This window comes from Lepus europaeus, chromosome 10 (genome assembly GCF_033115175.1).
Source record: "Lepus europaeus isolate LE1 chromosome 10, mLepTim1.pri, whole genome shotgun sequence".
NCBI classification, from domain to species: domain Eukaryota; kingdom Metazoa; phylum Chordata; class Mammalia; order Lagomorpha; family Leporidae; genus Lepus; species Lepus europaeus.
Genome location: NC_084836.1, coordinates 51024018 through 51047037, shown reverse-complemented (window position 1 = coordinate 51047037; position 23020 = coordinate 51024018). Strand labels below are relative to the sequence as shown.

The following is a 23020-nucleotide window of genomic DNA, read 5'->3' as shown; positions in this document are numbered from 1 at the left end:
TGTATCCTGCTTCCCATGTTGGATCCTTCTCTCCCTTTTTGATTCTATCAGTTAGTATTAGCAGACACTAGTCTTGTTTGTGTGATCCCTTTGACTCTTAGACCTATCAGAGTGATCAATTGTGAACTGAAGTTGATCACTTGGACTAGTGAGATGGCATTGGTACATGCCACCTTGATGGGATTGTATTGGAATCCCCTGGCACGTTTCTAACTCCACCATTCGGGGCAAGTCCGATTGAGCGTGTCCCAAATTGTACATCTCCTCCCTCTCATATTTCCACTCTTATATTTAACAGGGATCACTTTTCAGTTAAAATTTAAACACCTAAGAATAATTGTGTGTTAATTATAGAGTTCAACCAATAGTATTAGAACAAAAAAAAAATACTAAAATGGAAAAAGTATTACATTGTACATCAACAGTCAGGACAAGAGCTGATCAAGTCATTGTTTCTCATAGTGTCCAATTCACTTCAACAGGTTTCCCCTTTGGTGCTCAGTTGTCGCCGATCAGGGAGAACATATGATATTTGTCTCTTTGGGACTGGCTTATTTCACTTAGCATAATGTTTTCCAGATTCCCCCATCTTGTTGCAAATGACTGGATTTCATTGTTTTTGACTGTTGTATAGGATTCTATAGAGTACATGTCCCATAATTTCTTTATCCAGTCTACTGTTGATGGGTATTTGGGTTGGCTCCAGATCTTAGCTATTGTGAATTGAGCTGCAATAAACATTAATGTGCAGATGGCTTTTTTGTTTGCCAATTTAATTTCCTTTGGGTAAATTGCAAGGAGTGGGATGGCTGGGTTGTATGGTAGGGTTCTATTCAGGTTTCTGAGGAATCTCCGGACTGACTTCCATAGTGGCTTAACCAGTTTGCATTCCCACCAACAGCGGGTTAGTGTCCCTTTTTCCCCACATCCTCTCCAGCATCTGTTGTTGGTAGATTTCTGAATGTGAGCCATTCTAACTGGGGTGAGGTGAAACCTCATTGTAGTTTTGATTTGCATTTCCCTGATTTTTTCATGTGTCTGTTGGCCCTTTGGATTTCCTCTTTTGAAAAATGTCTATTGAGGTCCTTGGCCCATCTCTTAAGTGGGTTGTTTGTTTTGATGTTGTGGAGTTTCTTGATTTCTTTGTAGATTCTGGTTATCAACCTTTTATCTGTTGCATAGTTTGCAAATATTTTTTCTCATTCTGTCGGTTGCCTCTTCACTTTCCTGACTGTTTCTTTTGAAGTACAGAAACTTCTCAGTTTGATGCAATCCCAAATGTTAATTTTGGCTTTGACTGCCTGTGCTTCTGGGGTCTTTTCCAAGAAGTCTTTGCCAGTACCTTTATCTTGTAAGTTATGAGATGAGGAAGTTGAGAGTCCTTCAGCTTTGTTCTTTTTCAAAATTTCTTGGGCTATTAAAGGTCTTTTGAGAGTCCATGTGAATTTTGGAATTGGTTTTTCTCTTTCTGCAGTAAACATTAGAATTTTAATAGCGATTATATTGAATCTATAGATCACTTGAAGTAGCAGTAGCACTTTAAGTGCTGAGTTAAACACCTGCCCATGTGAGATTCTTGAGGTCTGAGAATATGCCTCATCAATCCTGTGTTGATTGTAGTACAGTCTGGCACGTCGGGAATGGCCAGCATTGTCGCACAGTGAGTTAAGCCCCTGCCTGCAATATCACCATCCCATCTGAGCACTGGTTCAAGTCTCAGCTTGCTTCACTTCCAGTCCAGCCCCCTGCTAATGCTCCTGGGAAAGCAGCAAATAATGGCCAGGTGCTTGAGTCCCTGCCACTCACATGGGAGACTCTGATGGAGTTCTAGGCTCCTTGGCTTCAGCCTGGTACAGCCCTCCACATTGCAGCCCTTTTGGGAGTGAACCAGTGGATGGAAGATCTCTTTATCAGTCTTTCTCTGTCTTTCCTTGTCTCTCTGTAACTCTGCTTTTCAAATAAATAAATACATGTGGTTCTTTTTTTAAAAAGAATATGTTTATGGGGCCGGGGCTCACTTGGTGAATCCTCCGCCTGCAGCACTAGCATCCCATGTGGGTGCCAGGTTCTAGCCCCGGTTGCTCCTCTTCCAGTCCAGCTCTCTGCTGGGGCCTGGGAGGGCAGTGGAGGATGGCCCAAGTGCTTGGGTCCCTGCACCCTCAGGGGATACCAGGAGGAAGCACCTGGCTTCGGATGGGTGCAGCGCCGGCCGTGGCGGCCATTTGGGGAGTGAACCAACAGAGGGAACATCTTTCTCTCTGTCTCTCTCTCTCTCACTATCTGGCTCTGTCAAATTTAAAAAAAAAAAATGTGTTTATATTAATGCCTGAGTGAAAGGAAGAGAAGTGTTTTATTAACATGAGGAAGTCTGAAGGATGAGTGATTGCCTAGGGAAGAGACGAATTCAATTTTGACTTTGAGATTTCAGCAGAACGTTTAGATGGGAAATGTCCAGCAGGTGCCTGGGAGTGTGGGACCGGAGAAAGCAGCCAGGGTGGAGACGCAGCTGCACTCGGGTGAAGACGTTCATGAGGAAGGCAAAGCTTAGGGACACTGGTCACAGGTGAAAAGCCTGTGGCAAATAAGGCCTTGCACACATTTTTTTCCCCTTGTGGTACTTAAAAAATATTTCAAATTTTTTTGCCTCTCTGTTTAAAAGTCAGGGGATCTTCACACATGTTTTGAACTTTGGGTTCCTTGAGAGAACAGGTGGTGTGCAGACATGAGGCTGTAAAATGGCTCCCTCAGCCATGTCACTGCTTCCTGTTAGCTGCCTGGGCCTACTGTAGGCTTTGGGTTCAGGCAGAAGGAGAAGGAAAGAGGTGGGGAAGCAACTATCGAGGAGCACGTCTAGTTGTGGCCTGGAGGGGTAAAAACCTGTGGAGGCTGAGAGGACAGGAGGAAAGAGGGAAGAGAACATGGGGCGAGCACGATGTCAAAAAGTCAGGTGAACAACGAGGGTGGCTAAGAAATGGGGCCAAGAGGTTCTCCCCGGACCTACCCCAGCACTGGGTATCGGAGACACACAGCGCTGCTGTCAGATTGCCGGTGAGTTCAGATTCACAGCCCAAGGGGCCTCCTGGTGCCCTGTGTCCTCCGCTACACCTGACACTATCAGACTTTCTCAGTTTTTGCAACCAGGATGGAATTAAGATGACATCAGGCTGTTTTTACTTGGCTTTCTCTAATTAGTAGTGAAGTTGTACATTCCTTTCTTGTTAACTTCTGTGATTGGCGCAGTGTTCCTCTGGGTCACCTGCCTTTTCCAGGATGAGACTATGACTTCTCATTGGGCTCTATTGCTTTATTCTTTTTCAGTGCTCAAAAATAAAACCCATAGCAATAACTTAAGATGGTAGCACTTATGTTCTGTTGAAATGCCTCGTTGGTTTCCTTCCTAGTGCTACTCACAACTTGCAACGTTATTATTTAGTTGTGCTTTGTTTGGTATTGGTGATTCTCCCTCCCCCAACAGCACTAGCAAATGTGGTCTTTGAGGGCAGCAGTGCTGTTTGGCTTATCTACTTGTTGTACCTCTGCGCTCAGGAGAGTGCTTAGCGCCTCACAGGTGATCGATGAAGGACGACTGATTCTGTCGTTCATTGATTATTGAGCTACGTGCATCAGGTGCTGGCTTAGTCTAGGGAGTCCCGAGACACCGTAACTGCCTTCCAAAGGAGCTCATTGGTCACCCTGGTAGGACAGAAATCAGAGAATCACACCAAACTGTGATGTGTGTTAGTTCAACTGGAAGCTTGTCTTAGTCAAAGGATTTAAGCTTTTTTCCGCAGAAAATTCCATTTGTGAAGGGACTTCAAAAATTTCTGTTTTGGGAGGCAGCAGTGAGGGTTCAAATACTTGAGTCCCTGCCACCCCTGTGGGAGACCTGGACTGAGCTCCTGGCTCCTGGCTTCAGCCTCGCCCAGCCCTGACTATTTAAGTGCAGGGGAGTGGAACAGCAGATGGGAGATGTCTGTCTGTCTGTCTCTGTCTTTCAACTCTGTCTTTCGAATTAAATAAGTAAATATTTTTTTAAAAAGATGTGAAAGATGGAATGAAAAGATAAGTTTATTTTGGTGGGAAACAACTTTGGAAACCCATGCATAATTTTTCCCAATATTCATTTTTCATGAGCTGTTTGAAGACCTCTTGTAAATGGAAGTAAAAGTTAAAACAAGGATTTTAAGGTAAATAATGGAAACAGTAATACACCCAATTTATTGAATTTTATGACTCTTACGCTCTTCCCATGTAAGGCAGAAGAAGGTCAAAACATGACGTCTAAGGAAATGAGCCCGAGAGTTAGCTTCTTGGCAAAAGAAACTCCCATATGCAGGGGGCCTATGCTGTCTTCCAGGGCCTGTTGAACATCCAGCTGGAACTTGGGGCTTCTACAGCGTCTCCGTGGCCTGCTTTTCTCGCTTTCTTTAAAGCCTCCTTAGGGCTTAGTGAGCTCCCCACAAAATAGACTTTTGGACAGAGATCTAAAGCTGAGTTTATTCAAAGCCCGAACAATGGTCAGACACACCCACTGGCTAAAGACAGTCTCTCTCCCTTTGGCAATCATTTTTACAATGCTCAATTACAGGCTGTCTTCTTCTCATGATTTTATTATAAAGCATCAGTCCGTGCAAGCCTATGTATGACTCTGTTGGAAATATCTATGAGGTTATTTCATCTGCTCAAAGCTTTCTTGCAATCAGACGCGGTTACTGTCACTCAGTGTTGTTAGGTAGAGGACAAGCTGAAGTTTCCAAAGAGAAGACGTAAACCCACTGCCTGGGTTGCATCCCATTGTCCCTGGCTCATTATTCTCAACTTTGCAAGGAAGGAAGGAATTTGTGAACTGTGTTCTTTAGTGTCCAAAGGTTTCCTAGGGTGGGGAGGGCTGAAGGGCTGTCTTCAGTTTCCTGAGCCAACCCCTTCCCAAAGAAGAAAAGACCTCTGCAGGGTGGAGCCCAGTGTGCCGGGTACAATTGAACACTAGCCCCTTGCACTGAAGTTGGAAATGCTAGTTCTTGTTTAATTCACCCATGATTCCATGGGCATTTTCTAACACGGAAAAGGAATTTGGGCCTTAGTTCTTTTGCATCTCTGGGCAAAACGTCAGACAAAAGAATTAACTAGAAGTGGGGCCACTGTATTCATTTCACTCGAGAGCTATTCATGGCATGAACTACCACTGTATGAACTTTCACTCATTTAATCATCCCACCCCTCTGGAGACATTCTCTGAGTGTTTATGATATAAATGATGCCACGTGTGAGGAAGTTGGTTCAGGTAGAGGGAGCGACCTGTTCTTGTTCAAGCGGGCAGCATGCTAGGTTCAGTGCATGGCAAATGGTTCCCAAAGGTTAGAGAAGATTGTGAACAGGACTTTGGATAAGGGATCCATTCTAAGCTCGATGATAGCTCTGATTTCACAAATGCCCCTCTGTTACTTCTGTGTGCACCTATACTTTCCCAAGTGTCCTGGCTGTCCATTTAGAAAATACGCTCATACTGCCCATATGTACCCCAACTGCAAATCAAGTCTAACAGTGGCTAAAAGATTCTTGTGTGGGTTGATGGACTTGCCACTTTTTCCTCCACAGTGTCATTAGTGATTTTTGGTGGCGAGCTAGACCAACCATTTTCATAGTTGTAAAGTTACATTGCAGCTGCAGTAGCAGGTCCCTTCTGAACCTTCCTAGCTGGAGAGCATTGAATAATTGAATTAGGTTCAGTTGCAAAGTTGTTCTTAACCAATGGTGAGCATCAGTTGGGGAAAATTCTTCACAGTGTTCCACCCTGATACCCAGCTCAGGCTTAATGAATCCAAGCCCCTTTTGGGGTCTGGATGTATGTATTTATAAAAAGTTCCAAGGGCATTTGTGATGCATATTCCTGTTAAAATCCTCTCAGAGAGATCTTATTACTTGTGTGGAAAAAAGCATTTTCAGAAAACTCAAGATTATATTTTGAAACTCATTGACACTGGCTTCACTGTGATGATGGAGGACAGAAGTCAGAACTCTATGTATTTTGATCAGAGTCCATCTAACATGTCCTGGGAATTTATTTTTTGGTAATTTTCCATTGGAGCCATAAAGTCAGGGCTGGCCATAATTATAATCAGGAAGGCAGTAAATTTCCTTTCCATTTTTATTTCCTCCTGCATAGAAGAACTCATAAGTTATCTCCCTGCCTATTGGACCTTCCTGGAAGATGCATGGGGCTTGCAAATAGGAAGTGGAGAAATCAGAGCTGGCCTTTTATCATTATTGACAAGTAACTGGACAGCTGCAGCCATTGCTCGTATTTCATGAGGCCGTACTAAGTTCTGTTGAGGAAGATGTTGCAGCAAGAATTTACTGTGGTTTAGAGGGGACGTTACTATCACTTTCCACTGTATGCTTTGGGCTAAATCACAAATTAATGTATCTGCAGACATTATAAAAATGAGATGGGCATTGGGCCTAGTGGTTAAGATGCTGGTCAGGATGCCCTTTGTCATATATCCAAGGGCTTGGATTTGATGTTCACCTCTGCTCCTGAATCCAGCTTCCTACTGATGCATACTTTGGGAAGCAGCAGGTGATTACTCGAGTACCTGGGTTCCTGCCACCCATGTAGGAGACCTGGGTTGAGTTCCTGGATTCTAGCTTCAGCCTCTGCCAAGCCCCTGGCCACTGTGGGCACTGGGGGATGTGAACAAATGGGAGGGAACTTTTTCTGTCTCTCAAGTAAAGAAATGATTTAAGCAAAACAAACCTAGCCTTCATCTACCCTTAAATTGTGCATGTGGCAAATGGTTTAATTTTTTTTTTAAAGATTTATTTGTTTATTTCAAAGGCAGAGTTAGAGAAAAAGAACTCTTCCTTCTGCTGGTTCACTCTCCAAATGGCAGCAACAGCCAGAACTGGGCCAATCTGAAGCCAAGAGCAAGAAGCTTCTTCTGGGTTTCCCACATGGGTGCAGGGTGCTTTCCCAGGCCATAGCAGAGAGCTGGATTGGAAGTGGAGTGGCTGCGACTTGAACCAGCACCCATATGGGATGCTGGCATGGCAGGCAGAGGCTTAGACCACTACACCATAGGGCCAGCCCCTAAATTTTTTAAAAAGAAAAAAAAAAAAGGGGAAGAAGCCAGTTGCTAAGACAAAAAATAGATGTAAGTATTACAGATGAAGATGAAGGGAAGGGGGTAGATTTGGGAGGCTTGGGGTGTGAAGTTGACAGCCCTGAGAAATTGCCTGTGGGAAACCAGGATGTAGGAGGGATTGATGAGGACCCAGTTTTGGCCTTTTGTGTGGACATTAACTGACCATGTGATCCATTGTAAATATGGTTATAGTGTTAAGACACCCTACCGAGTAAACACAGTAAATAACCACATAATATTTATTGTGATCTACAATCACAGAATGTTCTTCTTTTCTTCATGATTTCAGCCTTATTTTTATTAAAACAAATTTAAAAGTAAAGGAAAACATATTGGATTAGGAAATTCAGAGGGGCTTTTGTCAGAATTGTGTGTGTGTGTGCTTTTTAAAGCACCATAAATAAAAAAATTTGAAACGTATACAAAATTAGAATCATAATAAAATCCTACATATACCTCACTCAGATTCCATAGTTATGGATTCTTACTCGATCTTATTTGAGTTAAATCCCCTATGGAATCCTTGGCAAATTGGATTATTTAAAGCTAAATCTAACATCATATCATTTTATCACAGGTATTCAATAGTTTTCCTAAAAGAGGATTATCTCTTAAAAATTGAATCGCTTTACAGTTACCACAATAAAAACTTATAGTGATGCCTTTATATCCTAAAACCCAATTGGTGTTGAAATCACAACTTTTTATTTTATTTGTTTTAAAGATTTATTTATTTAGCTGAAAGGCAGAGCGACAGAGTGAGGGAAAGACAGAGAAAAAGACATCTTTCATCTGCTGGTTCACTCCCCGAATGGCTGCAAAGGCCAGAGCTGGGACAGGCCAAAGCCAGGAGGAAGGAGCTCCATCTGGGTCTTCTAGGTGGGTGGCAGGGCCCCAAGCACTTTAGCCATCTTTTGCTGCTTTCCCAGTGGTGTTTGATTAGAAGTGGAACAGCTGAGACTTGAACTGGCAATCTTCTATACATGGCATTGTATACTGGGACTTAACCTGCTTCAGCTTAACCAGCTGTGCCACATGCCAGCCCCTACGATTGTTTTTAAATATGAGTATGTATGTGTGACACAAGGAAACATGATTTTAGGAACGTTGAGGACCATTGCCTAGATCCATTGTTTCATTAGCAGCTGGAAAATAGTGCCACTCTGTCATTTCTTGTTTATCAGTTCTTGAGATTGCTTCTAAAATGAGGAACTTTCCCTTGTCAACTATGTAGCTGATGAACAGGAAAAGCAAGATAAAGCTCGATTCTTCCCTTTATTTACAAGTTTGCAAAAAAAATAAGTTGATCCCCTAATATCCTCCAAAAGTAACCAGTGCAATATTTTTAAATTTCAAGTGTTGGATGGCTTTAAAACAGATTTTATTCTGTGATTTTTACAGTAATTAATCCTTTGAAGTTCTATATTTGGCCAACAGAAGCTTCTTCGGTTAGATTCTGAATCATTTTGATACAAGCATGGTTCTTGGTTGTCATTTGTTGTTTTCTCTGAGTGTCAGATGCTCCAGATCACTTGATTCATCTCCTACTTCAAACCTGGACTCATTATTTCTCCAAAGAGGCCTGAAGTCCTTCCGTGGGAATGGTGTTTAGAGACCACAATGAGGTGTGCTCATTGTCAGTAGGTTCAAAATATGTTTTTTCTAGTCCTTTTAATGGACTTGGCTAAGACACATTTCTTTCTTGTGAAAAATTGAATATATCAGGAATTCATGGTAATATTCCTAATTTAAATTTAGCTTTTCTAGGCCTTTACTTGATGTATTGATTCTTGGTATTGTAACTGTTTGCTTTTTTTAAAAGATTTATTTTATTTATTTGAAAGACAGAGTTATAGAGAGAGGTAGAGCCAGAAAAAGAGAGAGAGAGAGAGAGAGAGAGGTCTTCCATCTGCTGGTTCACTCCCCAAGTGACCACAACAGCCAGACTGAGCTGATCCAAAGCCAGGAGCCAGGAGCTTATTCCAGGTCTCCCATGCAGGTGCAGGGGCCCAAGGACTTGGGCCATCTTCCACTGCTTTCCCAGGCCATAGCAGAGAGCTGGATCGGAAGTGGAGCAGCTGGGACTTGAACCGGAGCCCATATGGGATGCCGGTGCTGCATTACAGTATATGGAGATAGTCTTCATTCCTTTATGTAGTTGCATTGTATGCTGCCGTGTGAATGTAGCATCACTTACTGTCAAGTCCACTCTAATGGTATTTGGATTGATTTCAGACTTCCAGATTCCTAGAAGTGGGATTACTGACTCAATAATAAAAACATTTGCAATTACGTTAGATATTACTAAATTCCATAATAGTTTTATCAATTTGTGTTCTTTTGAAGGGTATTGGTTAAAACCTCAGGAAAAATACAGGGTTTTCTGATTTCTATGAATAGAATACAGAGGTGCTTTTTAATTTTAAATGTAAGTTTTAATGTTTTAAAGTCCTCTGATGGCGAGTGTAGGCTTCAGGGGTGAAGCTTTTGGCAGCTTCACTGTTTCCTACATTGCTAACTCCTCGCACCTTCCAGTTCCCTTTTTTTGTGTTCTTACTGAGCATGACTTGTGGGCAAAGCCATGAGCTAAATGCTGGGGAGATACACATATGAATCGACGCAACTGCTACCCTCCACCTCTGCCTGATACACAGCAAACGGCCAACTGATAAAACTGGACGTTCTTTAGGACATCACGGGAGAGTGGGCTGCCTTCTGACCTGTGGCCTCTGATGGGGTGGGGTTTGGACTGGCTTCAGGGAAAGGCTTTTTATCCGACATAACCGCTGGAGGAAGGTCCCAGACCTTGGTGAGGATGTAGGGGCTTCACTGGATCTGAGTGCCCTGGGAGTTGGAGAGAGCCAGCCAGCGTTGTACAAGGCATGCCTGATTTTCAGCTGCCCGCACTAAGCCTTGCATCTGTCACAGTCGGCTTTTCATTGCTCTGCGTGATTGCTTTCCCCGTGTTTGAAACCCAGAAAGCTTGTTTGCATCCTGGGAGTCTCAAAGACACACAAGCTCTGAGTTTGACCACCAAACCACCAAAAGCCTTGAATTACTGGCCACGAGCTCGAGACTTTACAACAGTGACCTTTCCTCCGTGAGACCCAGAGCATGCTGTGGGGTTTTGAACTTGTGAACAGAGAGAGGAAAAGGAGGCAAGGTCACAGGGTCAGGGTGTGAGTTGTCAAGAGCTTCCCAGGGTTTTTGTGACGGCTGAGAGATCGGTGCCCGTGTTCCTAGGACAACTGAAGTGTGGATGTGGGAGCCGATGGCCTGTGCTCTCTGGCTTTGAGTTAGTCTTCCCCTCCTCTTTTTGATGTGTCAGTGACTTTCTCTGGACAGAAGAAATCCATGTTTGTTTGTTTTTTAAACTTTGGGATTTAGGTTAAAATACAAATTTCACATGATAGTTCATGAGATGCTAAAGCAGAAATCAATACGTCAAGCATTATTCTCTCCTGGACAGGTGAGGAAGCTGAAGCCCACAGACCTTACTACCTTTCTCCTGCGTTCTCCCTTCTAGTGGGAGACGGAACTCAGACAAAGACTGGGTCTTCATTGCTCCCGCCTTCACCTGAGCAGGGTCTCCCCGTTCTTCCAGGAGAGCTGGACTCACTTCTTAGGGGGACTTAGTGATGAACACACAAATCAACACCCGGAAGCCTGCTCCGGCTTGCTTTTATGAGTTTTAAATATAGCAGAATGGCCACTGGAAATAAATCTCTGGGTCCCAGATCTGACGAGGTCCTTCAGCTCCGTTCTCTCTCGGGTTACAAGGACATATTTCCCCTTTATTGCAAATTGAGTAGAAGCAGTTTTACTACATAGCCAGCAGTTCAGTGAGACAGCTTTAAGTTTCAAACCTCTCTGGATTTATCTTGAAGGAACTTGGTGCTGTGGGTACATAACCATTTTCAATGTGTGTCTCAGCTGTTTGGAATGGGCTGTGGCCTCACTCTATAAATTTATGCACTCTGTATTTATTATTTCCTTTTTTTTAGGACCAGATCTTTATGGAAAATGTAGGTGCGGTGAAGCAGCTCTGCAAACTAACCAACAACCTTGAAGAAAGAATAGAAGAGTTAGAGATATGGAACAAAAGGCTGGCCAGGCTGAAGCGCCTCAGCAGTTGGAAGTCCTCAGTCAGTGAAGCGAGTTCAAGCAGGTATGGCCAGCGGCGCCATGGACGTTTGCAGGGAAGAAGAGAGTGGGTTCTTTCCAGATAGCAATTCAAATGTTCTTTTGGTCAAGCAGAAACCACCACTGTCTGAGAATAAAGTCCCTGCTCTTTGAGAATGTTCTGGAACACAATTGGGTTCTGTGATAATTCCCTTTTTTCTGTTGCTGCTTTAAAAATGAAACAAAGCGAGAGGCGTCTGTTGAACAGCAGTTGCTACAGGAAGTGCTAGATCTTAGCAAAAGCCTGGCTTCTCTTTAGCCGTGGTGACCATTTCTAAATTTAGAAAACCGTGTTTGGTCCTCAGGGAAGAAACTTGTTGTTGTTGTTGTTGTTTTATTATGCAAAAAGGTAAGTGCACATTTCCTAGGGCCAATTTTGAGAAAAAGAGAAATGTAATGCTTAATGCATTCACTGTGCCTACTCATGTCTTTTTTCACAAAAAGAACTCCCGATTGCCTTGGGTTTTCTTTTTTCCAAATTATCATCATAGTACAAAAGAAAGTCACACTACTGTGTTAGTGACAGCCTGGGCCTTTGTCTATAACTCCTAGAGAGACAAGTGAAGAGTAACGATTTTTTTTCTCTTTCTCTTTCTTTTTAAAGCAAATTTAGCAGAACTGTTAGTACATCTTCTCGAAGAAAAGCCATTTCCAAAAATGCCAATAAGGTAAATAGCCTTACATTTTTAATGAACAGAGATGATGTCTTTTATACTAAACAAAAACAAAAACAAAAACAAAACCTTTCAGAAAAGTGATCAAAGACGTTTTTCCCACTTACTCATTTATTTATAGTTTGCATCCTGTGCATTTCAGGGAATTACATACTCACCCTTGAATAGGATAGCTACTTTCTTTAAGCACGAAAGTTTAGAGAAATGAGTACCGAGCGTGTCCATTTCAGAATTGTATTGACAGTTTTTGTTCATATTTTTCCATCCCACTCCCTGCACGTGGCCCAGGGCTGAGAGATCTGTGCGTGTTTCGTGACCCCACTGAGTCCCATGTCTTTGGCTTCAGTAGCTCCCAAAGGGCCTTCCCTTAATCCTCAAATTCCATTTTTCCCTTTGGAGTTTAGTATTTAATATGCAGATGGTAGGACAGGTTTTTGCTTGCTTGCAAAGGTTAAAATGCGATGGTTTCACAGATAAAGACAATCGCGCAGGGTAACATTTACAGTAAAAAGGGAAGGTTGATCATTTCTTAACCTCAAGGACACCCTCTCCATCACAGAGAGGCGCTAGTGAGGGAGGAGCTGCTACGGCCCTTCCTATCTTGTTCCCTCTGCTCCACCAGTGACCCAAAAGTGGACCTCCCTAGGGAAGTTCTTCATGACCTCAACAGATACTCTGTTAAAGGCAGCCTAATTGGTGTTTGAGCTACTGCCTCATTTACTCTCTCTTTCTCATGCTGTACTGCATGGAACTATTCTAAACAGATTCAGAGATCATTCCAAATTCTTCTACTAAAAACTAATGACATTTTATGCTGCTGACAATGGGCACAAAGACATGGATAAATATATATGTAGACATGTTCTGGGGACACACTGTCCAATAGAGCTCTCTATGGCACCTGTCTTATTAGGATTGTTGATGACAGTGTCCAACACATATAGCTCAAGAAACACAAAAACACTAAAAAGACATTATGTAGCCCGTTTGTAATTATGAGATGGAGGGAATGGTGTCTGTGTCCAGAGAAGCCCTGATAGGTATAATTTTGTTAGCTGCAGCCTCTTTAAATCTGCCCTGCACACAGAGATTCTCTTTAATTTGCAAGTATCTGAGAATATTAACCAGAATATATGGTCCACAAGGGTAGCCCTTGAGTCTGTCATCTTGATTTGTTCCCGGAGACTAGCTCATAGTAGGTACTCAAGAAATATTTGTCAAACAAATGAATGAGTAGAGAGTCCAGTCTGACAATATTTCCTGAAGCCTCACAATCGCAACTGAAAACGCTAAGTGGTTCCATGTCTTGGGTGTGTGGGCGAGGTGGGAGTTGACATGTGGACATGGGATCCTGGACTTCAACAAGAGTGGAAGAATATTCCGCGCTCCGAGACCTCCTGCAGTCACCGCAGAAGCCCTGTGGGAGGCAGAGCTGAGTCAGATGCGATCTTTTCTTCTAAGGCTTTACAAGGTAGCTCGGAGGATGGGAAGAAAGTACAAAGCATGGGTGTACCTGATGGGATAAACGCTGCTGAGGCCCGGAGTGCTGCAGGCGTATCATGGGAGCCTGGCTTCAAAAGCACAGTAGCCTTGGGCCTAGAAAGTGGTGGAGCTGGAGGAGAGGCTGCAGACAGCAGCATAAACAAAGTTCTGGGAGCTGGCACGGGCTTCACTGAAGGATTAGTGGGACTCGATTAGGGAGGATAGTAAAGATAAGACTGAAAATAGATAGGATAGGCTCAGACTTCTTGACAAGCCATGGAGCCTTTCTGATGATAGCCATAACATCTGTGTTGTGTAGTGGGTTTTGTTTGTTTGTTTGCACAGAGCAAAGGGGGCAGCACAGCACTGTAGTTAAGAGCACAGATTCTGGAATGATTTCTTTTCCTTAAAATTCACATCCTGCCTCTGTGATTTATTGACTGGGTGAGAACACAGCTTTCCTGTGCCTCCTTTTTCCTGCCTCTAAAATGCAGATGATAACATGACCTGCTCATGGGCTACTGAGGATTATTGTGAAGACTGAATATGACAGTACATGTAAGGCACTCAGAATATGCGGCACACTGGTTCTGGTCCTGGCTGCTCCTCTTCCAGGCCAGCTCTCTGCTGTGGCCTGGGAAGGCAGTGGAGGATGGCCCAAGTGCTTGGGCCCTGCACCCGCGTGGGAGACCAGGAAGAAGCTCCTGGCTCCTGGCTTTGGATTGGCACAGCTCCGGCCGTAGCGGCCATTTGGGGAGTGAACCAGCGGAAGGAAGACCTTTATCTATGTCTCTCTCTCTCTCACTGTCTATAACTCTACCTGTCAAAAAAAAAAAAATATATATATATATATGGCACACAATAAGTGCTGAATACGTTCTCTCTGTTACCAGTACTTTTAGACCTGCTATTCTAGTTGTTCCCATATTTTTATATGTGTCAGAAACATCCTCAGAGCTCGCTAAAGTATACATAATGAGAATGATTTACTCCCCCTGTGTGGTCTTGGTAGGAGGCCTCTGCTTCCATGAAGTGGACTGTCCCTGCCATGCCACCACCCACTCACTAGGTGTCCTCTGTTCTTTGGGCCTCATTGGGTCATTGCAGTACATGTGTGTTGGGGGTAGGGTGTTAATGAGCAAAGAAATTGCTGTGGTAGCAAGTTGACAGGCCTTCGCAGATGGTGAGAAGCCAGTTCCTAATGCTGGCTGAGATGGTATGCATTCTGGGGGAGAACTGGGGAGTCTGGCCCTAGGGCTCATTGAATCTATAGAGTTCTTCTTTCTTCCTTTTCCTACCTCTAAGAAGTAGGTGGGTGATTCTTGCTACGTGTAGAGTTCAGAGTGAGGTGGGAAGGACTTCAGAGTGGAGGAGAAGGGGGAGAGGAGAGACATGAACAGGGATAAATACTTGTCATTATCTCAACTGTTACAGGTTGCCAGCCTCCACCCCATCTACCTCCGATTAAAACAGAATTTTCCAGGGCATTTAGATTTTTTACAGTCTTACTTGTAGTTCTTATGTGCACTTAAATCTAAGAACCACTAAAGTGTTAATTGCATCTACCCAATAACTCTGAAAAACAGGCATTTTTTTATTATTAATTAAGAAAATGAGGTTCAGTGATGTCTAGATGACTTAGTCTGGCTTCGGGTCTTAGGCCATTGACTTCTTAGTTTTCAGAAACTGCACTTAAATGATGCAGTTACAGTAGCTCTCAGGGTTTGTGTACTTGTTGAAAAGAGTGTTTAATACCTCTCTCTTTTACGTTGAAGAATATTTTCCTTAACCAGCTAGGATCAAGAAATTCAGCCAACTGCAAGCTATTTCTTATTTACCACTTCCCCGCAATACCATTCCAACCAGCAGCGTGTTGGATCTACGTTCTGTATCCCCAGAAGGAAGCAAACATCATACTTCCCAGTGCATTAGCAGAAAACCCATCTTTAAGAAGCACCTTATTTAAGGGGACAGGGAACCACTCCTATCTCTTCAGCCCAGTTCTCCATCATTAGAGGTGTCTCTCCTGTAGCTCTTGACCTATTCCCTAAGCACAAACTTTTTATGCTAACATATCTTAGTCCAGAAGGTCTGTCCCATTCACTTCCCAAAAACTGTAATTCACTAATTTTTATATCTTCTAAAGCATTGTATATAGTAGTGCTCACTAAATATCTGATTGAATGGATATAAGAATAAATAAGAAACAGGCCCAGAGCGGTCCTTTTAAATAGGTGGAAGAATTGGATACTGATGTGTATAGGGGGACTTCACAAGTTTCATTGAAAATTCACATTTAAAATGTTTCAAAAATTCATTTATCTGAAGGACACAGAGAAAGAGACAGAAAGAAAGAGGAAGAGAGCTCCCACCTGCTGGTTCACTCCCCAGAATCCTGCAGTGGCTGAGGCTAGGCTGAGCTGAAGCTGGGAATTGAATCCAGGTCTCTTATGCGGGTGGCAGGAGCCCAGCCACTTGTGCTATGACTGTTGTGTCCCAGGATCTGCATTAGCAGGAAGCCAGAGTCAGGAGCTGGAGCTGGGGAATCAAACCAGGTGCTCTGATATGGAATGCAGGCATCTCAGTCCCCAGGTTGAACGCCTGCTCCACACATTATTTATTTATTTATTTATTTATTTATTTATTTATTTTGACAGACAGAGTGGACAGTGAGAGAGAGAGACAGAGAGAAAGGTCTTCCTTTGCCATTGGTTCACCCTCCAATGGCCGCTGCGGCCGGCGCACCGCACTGATCCGAAAGCAGGAGCCAGGTGCTTATCCTAGTCTCCCGTGGGGTGCAGGGCCCAAGCATTTGGGCCATCCTCCACTGCACTCCCTGACCACAGCAGAAAGCTGGCCTGGAAGAGGGGCAACCGGGACAGAATCCAGCACCCCGACCAGGACTAGAACCCGGTGTGCCGGCGCCGCAAGGCAGAGGATTAGCCTATTGAGCCACAGTGCCGGCCAACACACATTATCTTTTAATACCATCTCCCATGAGCTTTCTGAAGCCCCTTGTCTTATTTAATTACTTAGTAAGATTTCACGCTACAAAAATCTTTTCTAGAATTCATCATGGTGCCTAAAGTTCTTCTGTTAGATGTATTCTTTCACATCTGGACAACTTTTTTGATTTCCATAAGTCTTCTATTAAGAGATGGATTTCTGGGTTCTGACAAAATCAACAACGGCAAAATAAGTACCAAGTGCATGGCACAGACAATTGCCCTGCAGGATGGCAGGGAAAAGGAGATTGCTGCACCTGGAGTATCAAGGAAAGGGAAGGCCTTGAGGCAGGCTTTGGAGGAGCATTGTGTGCAGAGAGGCAGAGAGGAAGAGCGGATGTAAATCCGCACACACGCACCCTCCACAGGAGCAGCTGAGATCCCTGCAGGCGGCTGGAGCTTCGCTCAGTTATCACTGCTCATTCAATACTGAACCTCTTTATAGGTTTATTTTTCAGGAAAAAGCCAGTCGTGTCCTCACTGGGTTTTCCAGACTTTGGTTATCAGTCTGACAGCGGTAATGGCCTTTTGGTAAGAAAATCTTCAAAGTTCTGCTGTATCAGCCTCTTTTCTTCTTCTTCTTCTTCTCATCTCTCTTTCCTTACGTAGGGACTGGGGACCACCTTCTGTTTACTCTGATAGCAAGAAGCCCTTTAAACCAGGCTGATAGCTTGGAAATGAGGGAGTCCTTCTAAACCTCACACTTTGAAAAGCACAGACTTTCTGTACTTGAGTGGGAGTTAAAGGATGATTTTTTTTTCAGTGAACTTCCATGTCTTAGCAACCTGTGCCTTCCTTGTGTGTGTGCATGCGTGCACGTGGTATGGTGGTGGTGGCAGTGGTGGTGTGTGTGTATGTGTGTGTGTGTGTGTGTGTTTCATCACTTTGCAAATAACTTTCTCAAATTTTCCTTCCTGCTGGCTTGTGGGAAAAGAAGTGAGAATGAAATCAGGTACAACCCATTCTCCCTGGTCACTACTGGGATTCTTCAGTGGATGTATACCAAAGGGACATCAAGATGGACACTATGATGAAATTGTAGCCAGATTCACTATAGACAGTTAAACGAGGTAAACACAGTAATCCCAACAGTATCTGCCTGGGCCACTGGGGCCCCCCTGTGTCCTCTGTGCAGAGCAGGGGTCAGCCCTTGCTGCAATGCAGCCTTCAGGCTCCTGCCACTGCTATGGTGGACCCCAGCCTTTGAGCCCTGGCTCAGGTCCCCTTGCCTGGGTTCTCTGGGCCTTTGAATTCTCCTTCCTTGCTTTTTTGTCTAACTATTCATGTGATGAAAAGGGTTTTGATCTGTCCCACAAACGCTGCTTTGTGAGCCCTGGGTAGGACAGGCTCTGGACCAGTCTTAGGGGAGACCTTCACTCTCAAAGGCGAGGGAGTTCCCAGTGCCTCTAGAGCCTCCCAGCTGTAGAAGGCGGACCGTGCCCTCTCTGCCAGTGGCATTTTCTCTCATGCCCTGCTGGTGCCCCAGGGAAGATACCCTGATCTCTCTCACCATTGGAAGCTGTGCACTCTTCTCACACCCCTAAGTGTGCTTGTCTTCTCTGGCTGGGATTTTCACATCAGGAGAGTCTGAGCATCTGCCTGGAGCAGACATACTTAGCATTCTCCAGAACCACAGATTCCCAGCCCAGTGGAAAGTTTCTAGAAGTCTAACTCTGAGACAGAGATTGCTTCCTAAACGTGCTTATCAGATCTTGCAGATTCCAATCTTGGTGTCCATTAAGGCCACAAACAGGAGGTCCGAAGCTTAGTATCTTGTTGCTGGCCTGGGATGTACCTGAGGGAGAACAAAACCAGAGTTTGCCCCCAAAGAGGGGGAGTAGGAGTCCGTTTTGTTCTGTAGTCCTGCAAGTTCTCTGGGCAGTGCATTGAGGCAGATGGCAGAGACAAATCCCATAGAGAATTTAAGAAGTAGTCGTGTAGAGATGGGGAGTAGGGGCGGCTGGACCACAGCAAACAGTCACCAAGGCAACACTGCCCATTCTGTCAGATGGCATCTTTGAGACCTAGCATCACTTACCAGGCAGGGCTGAGCCTGCTGGGCAGTCACCAGCTGCTGCTGAGAACACATCAGGAAGTGCTTCTCACATTTATTTGTCCACAAGTGGAAAGATCTCCAAAAAGTCGTGGAAAATGTGTATTATGAAAATATTATGCCTAGATTTCAGTGTGGGGTTTTTTGGCACCAAAAACAAACTTATCCTTTAGTTCCATTTCCCACCAGTATTTTGAAGTTCCCTGGGACATTTCGTCATGGTCAGTCCACTGCCTTTGATGGGAATAACAGTCATGTTTGGAGACCCAGGTGTGAAATCAAGCCAGCAAAGGTATCTAGCCTGGCTTCAAGTCCAGCACCCAGTGGGACTATGTAGTCCTCAGCAGACTTCTTTCTGTGGCTCCCCTGAGAGAGTTCCCAAGATACCCTGAAAGAGGAGAACATGAAGTTGTTGGGAATAGCTTCGCAGAGCCGAGAACCTTCAGGGAAGCTCCAATTGGACATCTAAGCTCTGATCCCTGGGGCTGGAGGAGGGAGTGCAGGGAGACACTTTCACTATCTTGAAGTCACCTAGTGTGGAAATGGATGCTTTATGGCCTTGCTTTTCCTTCTCTGCCCAATTTTATGTGTTGTGCTCTAAAAAGACAGGCAGCTGAGAGACTGTGAGAGAAGTGGCCCAAGGGTTTGCCGTCCACAGCTGACCAGACACCTGCGCAGGCTCTCGTCCCCCAGGGCCACCAGGTGCAGCTGACCTCCCCACTACAGGCTGTGAGCTCTGCCCTGCCGCTCTCCTGCACGGAGCGGAGGGCTGCCTCTAGTTGTATCCATATTTCCTTTGTAATCTTCCACTAGTGCCAGATGCTTCTGAGACAGCTGGCCCGGGCTGCCGGCGCCCGTAGGAAACAAGTCCACCAGTGTGGAGCACCCAGGAGCTTCAGGCTCCAGAGAGCCGAGGGCTTTTCCTCGCCAGGGCAGAAAAGCCCGAGTGTGCTGGTTGCCCTGGTGTTTCTGTCGGCCGTGGCCACCCCTCCCCTTTGTCCCATCTGTGTGGCCTGAGAGCATCCGTGTTGGGCCAGCTGGATGTGGGAGATAGATCTGGAACTAATCTGTCACATAATGCTTTTTCTTTCTTTCTTTTTTTTTTGACAGTGCCTTGACAATAGTCTCCCTTTACATACTTAGCTTAAAAGATCAAGACCGACAGGCCTCCAGTCTCCCTACAAGGTGAGAGTTCAGGTCTTGTATTCCTTTGGGGAGAAGGATTCTCGAGGGCCTCTTTCACAAGTCGTGTTGTTCTCCTCTAGCAACATCACAAGCTCCCAGGAGCCCGTGCTGCCAACCACAGGCTCCGCTGCAGGTAAGGCTTTCCCACTCCCCACCCTCTGTGTCTCTGTGAACTGTCAACACGTGCGGCACTGTCAACAGGAGAAACCAGCCTTTCAGGTTAACCTTGTTGCCTCTCTCCTCTCTGCCCAATGCCTCGCAGCACCTCATACAACCCTGGCAGCCACCCAGCCCAACTTGGAAGTCCCTGAGATCACTTTCTGTGAGATCCTGCCATGTCAGGAGACCAGCTGCTGCCCTGTCTGGGGAACGCGAAGAGTCTCCCCAAGTGCTTTACAAGCCCAGTCCAAGGAGGAGACGGGAAACCATCAGAGGCATTGGGGAGGTAACTGGTGACCAGAGGCAAACCCCAGGGCTTTGCACTTGGACTTCTCCCTTGTCAGTATTTACTTAGATTGTCTGTTAATGGTTCCATGGTTCTATTTGAGGTGGTGAAATCTTTAACCACACAAATATACAAATAGTCATCTGGGGAGAAAATTTTGGTTGATTCAAATTTTTGTGATTTCCAAGAGAAAGGGTTCCCTTTGTCCTTTGCCAAAGAAGATAGTAATAGCAGCACAGTGAAATAATTACGTGCATGTGGGTTGATATTTTTGGCTCTGGTGATGTGGCATCTGGGTTCTGCACCCAAACTAATGAGGGCAAAATAGAAAAGACTCAGAAACTCTACTTTAGAATACAGGGTAAGCTTTGAGCAGTGAAAAAGACAAGGTTGGCATTTCACATTCAGAACACTTTCTTTCTCTTCCTCTTCCTCCTGGGGACACACACACACACACACACGTGTGAGTGCACCCACATATACACATGCATAATTTTTTTCCAGTAACAGAATTGTCATGTTAAAAAATTATAGAAACTTGATCAAGGCCTACAAGTGAAACTATCTCTGTCAGATCAAATAGAATTCTTCCACATGTGTACTAATTTGATGTTTCAAAATCATCTACACACATATATTAATGCATGTCTATAAGAGTATTAGAGATGATGTTAGTAATTACAGTGCATATTAATGTGGCTCCTCTGTTAGGGTGCTGTCCCAACAACTCCCAAAGAACAGTGGTTTTATGCGGCAAAAATTTGTTTCTGAATTACTGTGTTTATCAAATGTTAACCAAAATCAAAATCATATCATTGTCATTCAGGGCTCAGTTGGTGGGGGTTCCATCTCAATACATATTTCCATAATCTCTATAGAAGTGATAAGAGAACAAGACACACTGTGTGCTAGCTCTTAAAATGTCCACCGAGGTATAATGTATGTAATTTCTGCTTACACTTCATTGGCCAAAGCAAATCACAATAGTCATGTCTAATTTAAAAACAGATGGCAAAGGGCAGACTTAATATGTGCTTGGAAGAAAGTAAGTGAAGTATTTGTAAGCAGTATCAATGGCTGATACATAGAATATTGTCAGTGGGTGAAGTTTTGAGGGCAGCAATGTGATTTCATTTTCCTTTTGATATTATTCCTGGTCTTGGGTATGCAACTTTCTTTTTCAAAGATTTTTATTTTATTTATTTAAAAGTCAGAGTTACACAGAGAGAGGAGAGGCAGAGAGAGAGATAGAAAGAGCTTCCATCCGCTGGTTCACTCCCCAGATGGCCACAATGGCCAGAGCTGCGCCAATCTGAAGCCAGGAGCTAGGAGCTTCCTCTGGGTATCCCATGGGGGTGCAGGGGCTCAAGGACTTGGGCCATCTTCCATTGCTTTTCCAGGCCATAGAAGAGAGCTGGATAGGAAGAGGAGCAGCCAGGACTTAAACCAGTGCCCATATGGGATGCCAGCACTCAGGCCAGTGCTTTAACCCACTGCGCCACAGCACCAGCTCCGGGTATATAACTTTTGCAAATCATCATCATCTTCACCTTCATCATCATGTACTGAGATATTCCTGTATGCCAGATACTGTCAGATAGTATACAGAATAAATTACTTAATCCTCACAAGCCTACAGGACAGGTATTGCTATTATCTCAATTTTTTTAATCAATGAGTATCCTTAGACCCAAGATTTTTTCCCCACATCTATAAGAGGCAGAATTTGGCCTGTTTTTTTTTTTCTCTTTATATACAGAAGATCAATTTAGTATAAAGATTTCAACAGTTTGCACCCACATAGAAACACAAAGTGAAACATACTGTTTGAGTACTAGTTATAGCATTAAGTCAAAATGTACAGCACATTAAGGACAGAGATCCCACATGAGGAGCAAGTGCACAGTGGCTCTTGTTGTTGACCCAACAAATTGACACTCTAGTTTATGGCGCCAGTAACCACCCTAGGCTCTTGTCATGAGTTGCCAAGGCTATGGAAGCCTTCCAAGTTTGCCGACTCTGATCATATTTAGACAAGGTCATAAAAGACAGAGTGAGGATAGTAACCAATGATCCTAAGAGTGGCATTTACCAGGTTTGAACAATTATACAGCATTAAGTGGGGAAGAGGACCATCAGTACACACAGGTTGGGAATAGAGCCATTGGTGGTAGAGTAGAGGTTATGATTACAAAGGAATGAGGCCCAAGTGTGCTAGACAGGGTCTAGAAGAAAGGACAGAGTCATTATTAGAGGAGCTAAGAAAGGTGCTATCTAAGCTACAATTAAGTTTTCTGATTGAGAGGCAAATAGAACCTGATAGAAGGGGCTTGATAATAATCTGGTGGGCTTTAGGCCTTGTAAGTTCAGAGGCCCAGACCTATCTATCTCTTCACATGGGGTATATCCTAAGGGAGGTGTGAACCTCCTAGGGGAAGGCACTCTGTTGACTTTCATTACTTGGCTGGCCTGGGAGGAGAGCTGGCCAGGTAAAGGCAGGGGGCATCTCTAACAAGAAATGTACAGTTCTGCCTGCAATGTTGCTGACCCTACTTGACCATCCCCTCAGCTGCAGTGGTCACTTTGGAAGTTGGGCTGAGTGAAGGGCTTTTCAGCTTAGAGCCAATAAGATCTGTGGCTCTGACCTGGGCATCCTTCGACTCCAGGGAAGGTCCAATTCCAGTGATCCAACTCTTGGCAGAGCTGCCAGGGCTCTTCACAAGCTGACTTCTGCTGAAGCCCAGGCTTACCACATTGAAAGCCACTGCAGTGGACTGGCCTGTTGGGTCTCCTTGAGGGGCAGATCACTGTACAGATCAGCCATTAATAGGCCTGCCACCCATTGCTTCTGA

At 44.4% G+C, this 23020-nt stretch overlaps 1 protein-coding gene across 1 annotated transcript in view; it reads left to right on the top strand.

The window, feature by feature from the left end:
• Nucleotides 1-23020, top strand: part of MYRFL (myelin regulatory factor like) — a 140629-nt gene that overhangs the window by 101896 nt on the left and 15713 nt on the right. The window contains exons 15-20 of the mRNA XM_062202075.1: nucleotides 11147-11310; nucleotides 11929-11992; nucleotides 16931-17016; nucleotides 19649-19723; nucleotides 19804-19856; nucleotides 19986-20168. Coding sequence (XP_062058059.1) covers nucleotides 11147-11310; nucleotides 11929-11992; nucleotides 16931-17016; nucleotides 19649-19723; nucleotides 19804-19856; nucleotides 19986-20168 — 625 coding nt within the window. The remainder of the gene's footprint in view (nucleotides 1-11146; nucleotides 11311-11928; nucleotides 11993-16930; nucleotides 17017-19648; nucleotides 19724-19803; nucleotides 19857-19985; nucleotides 20169-23020) is intronic.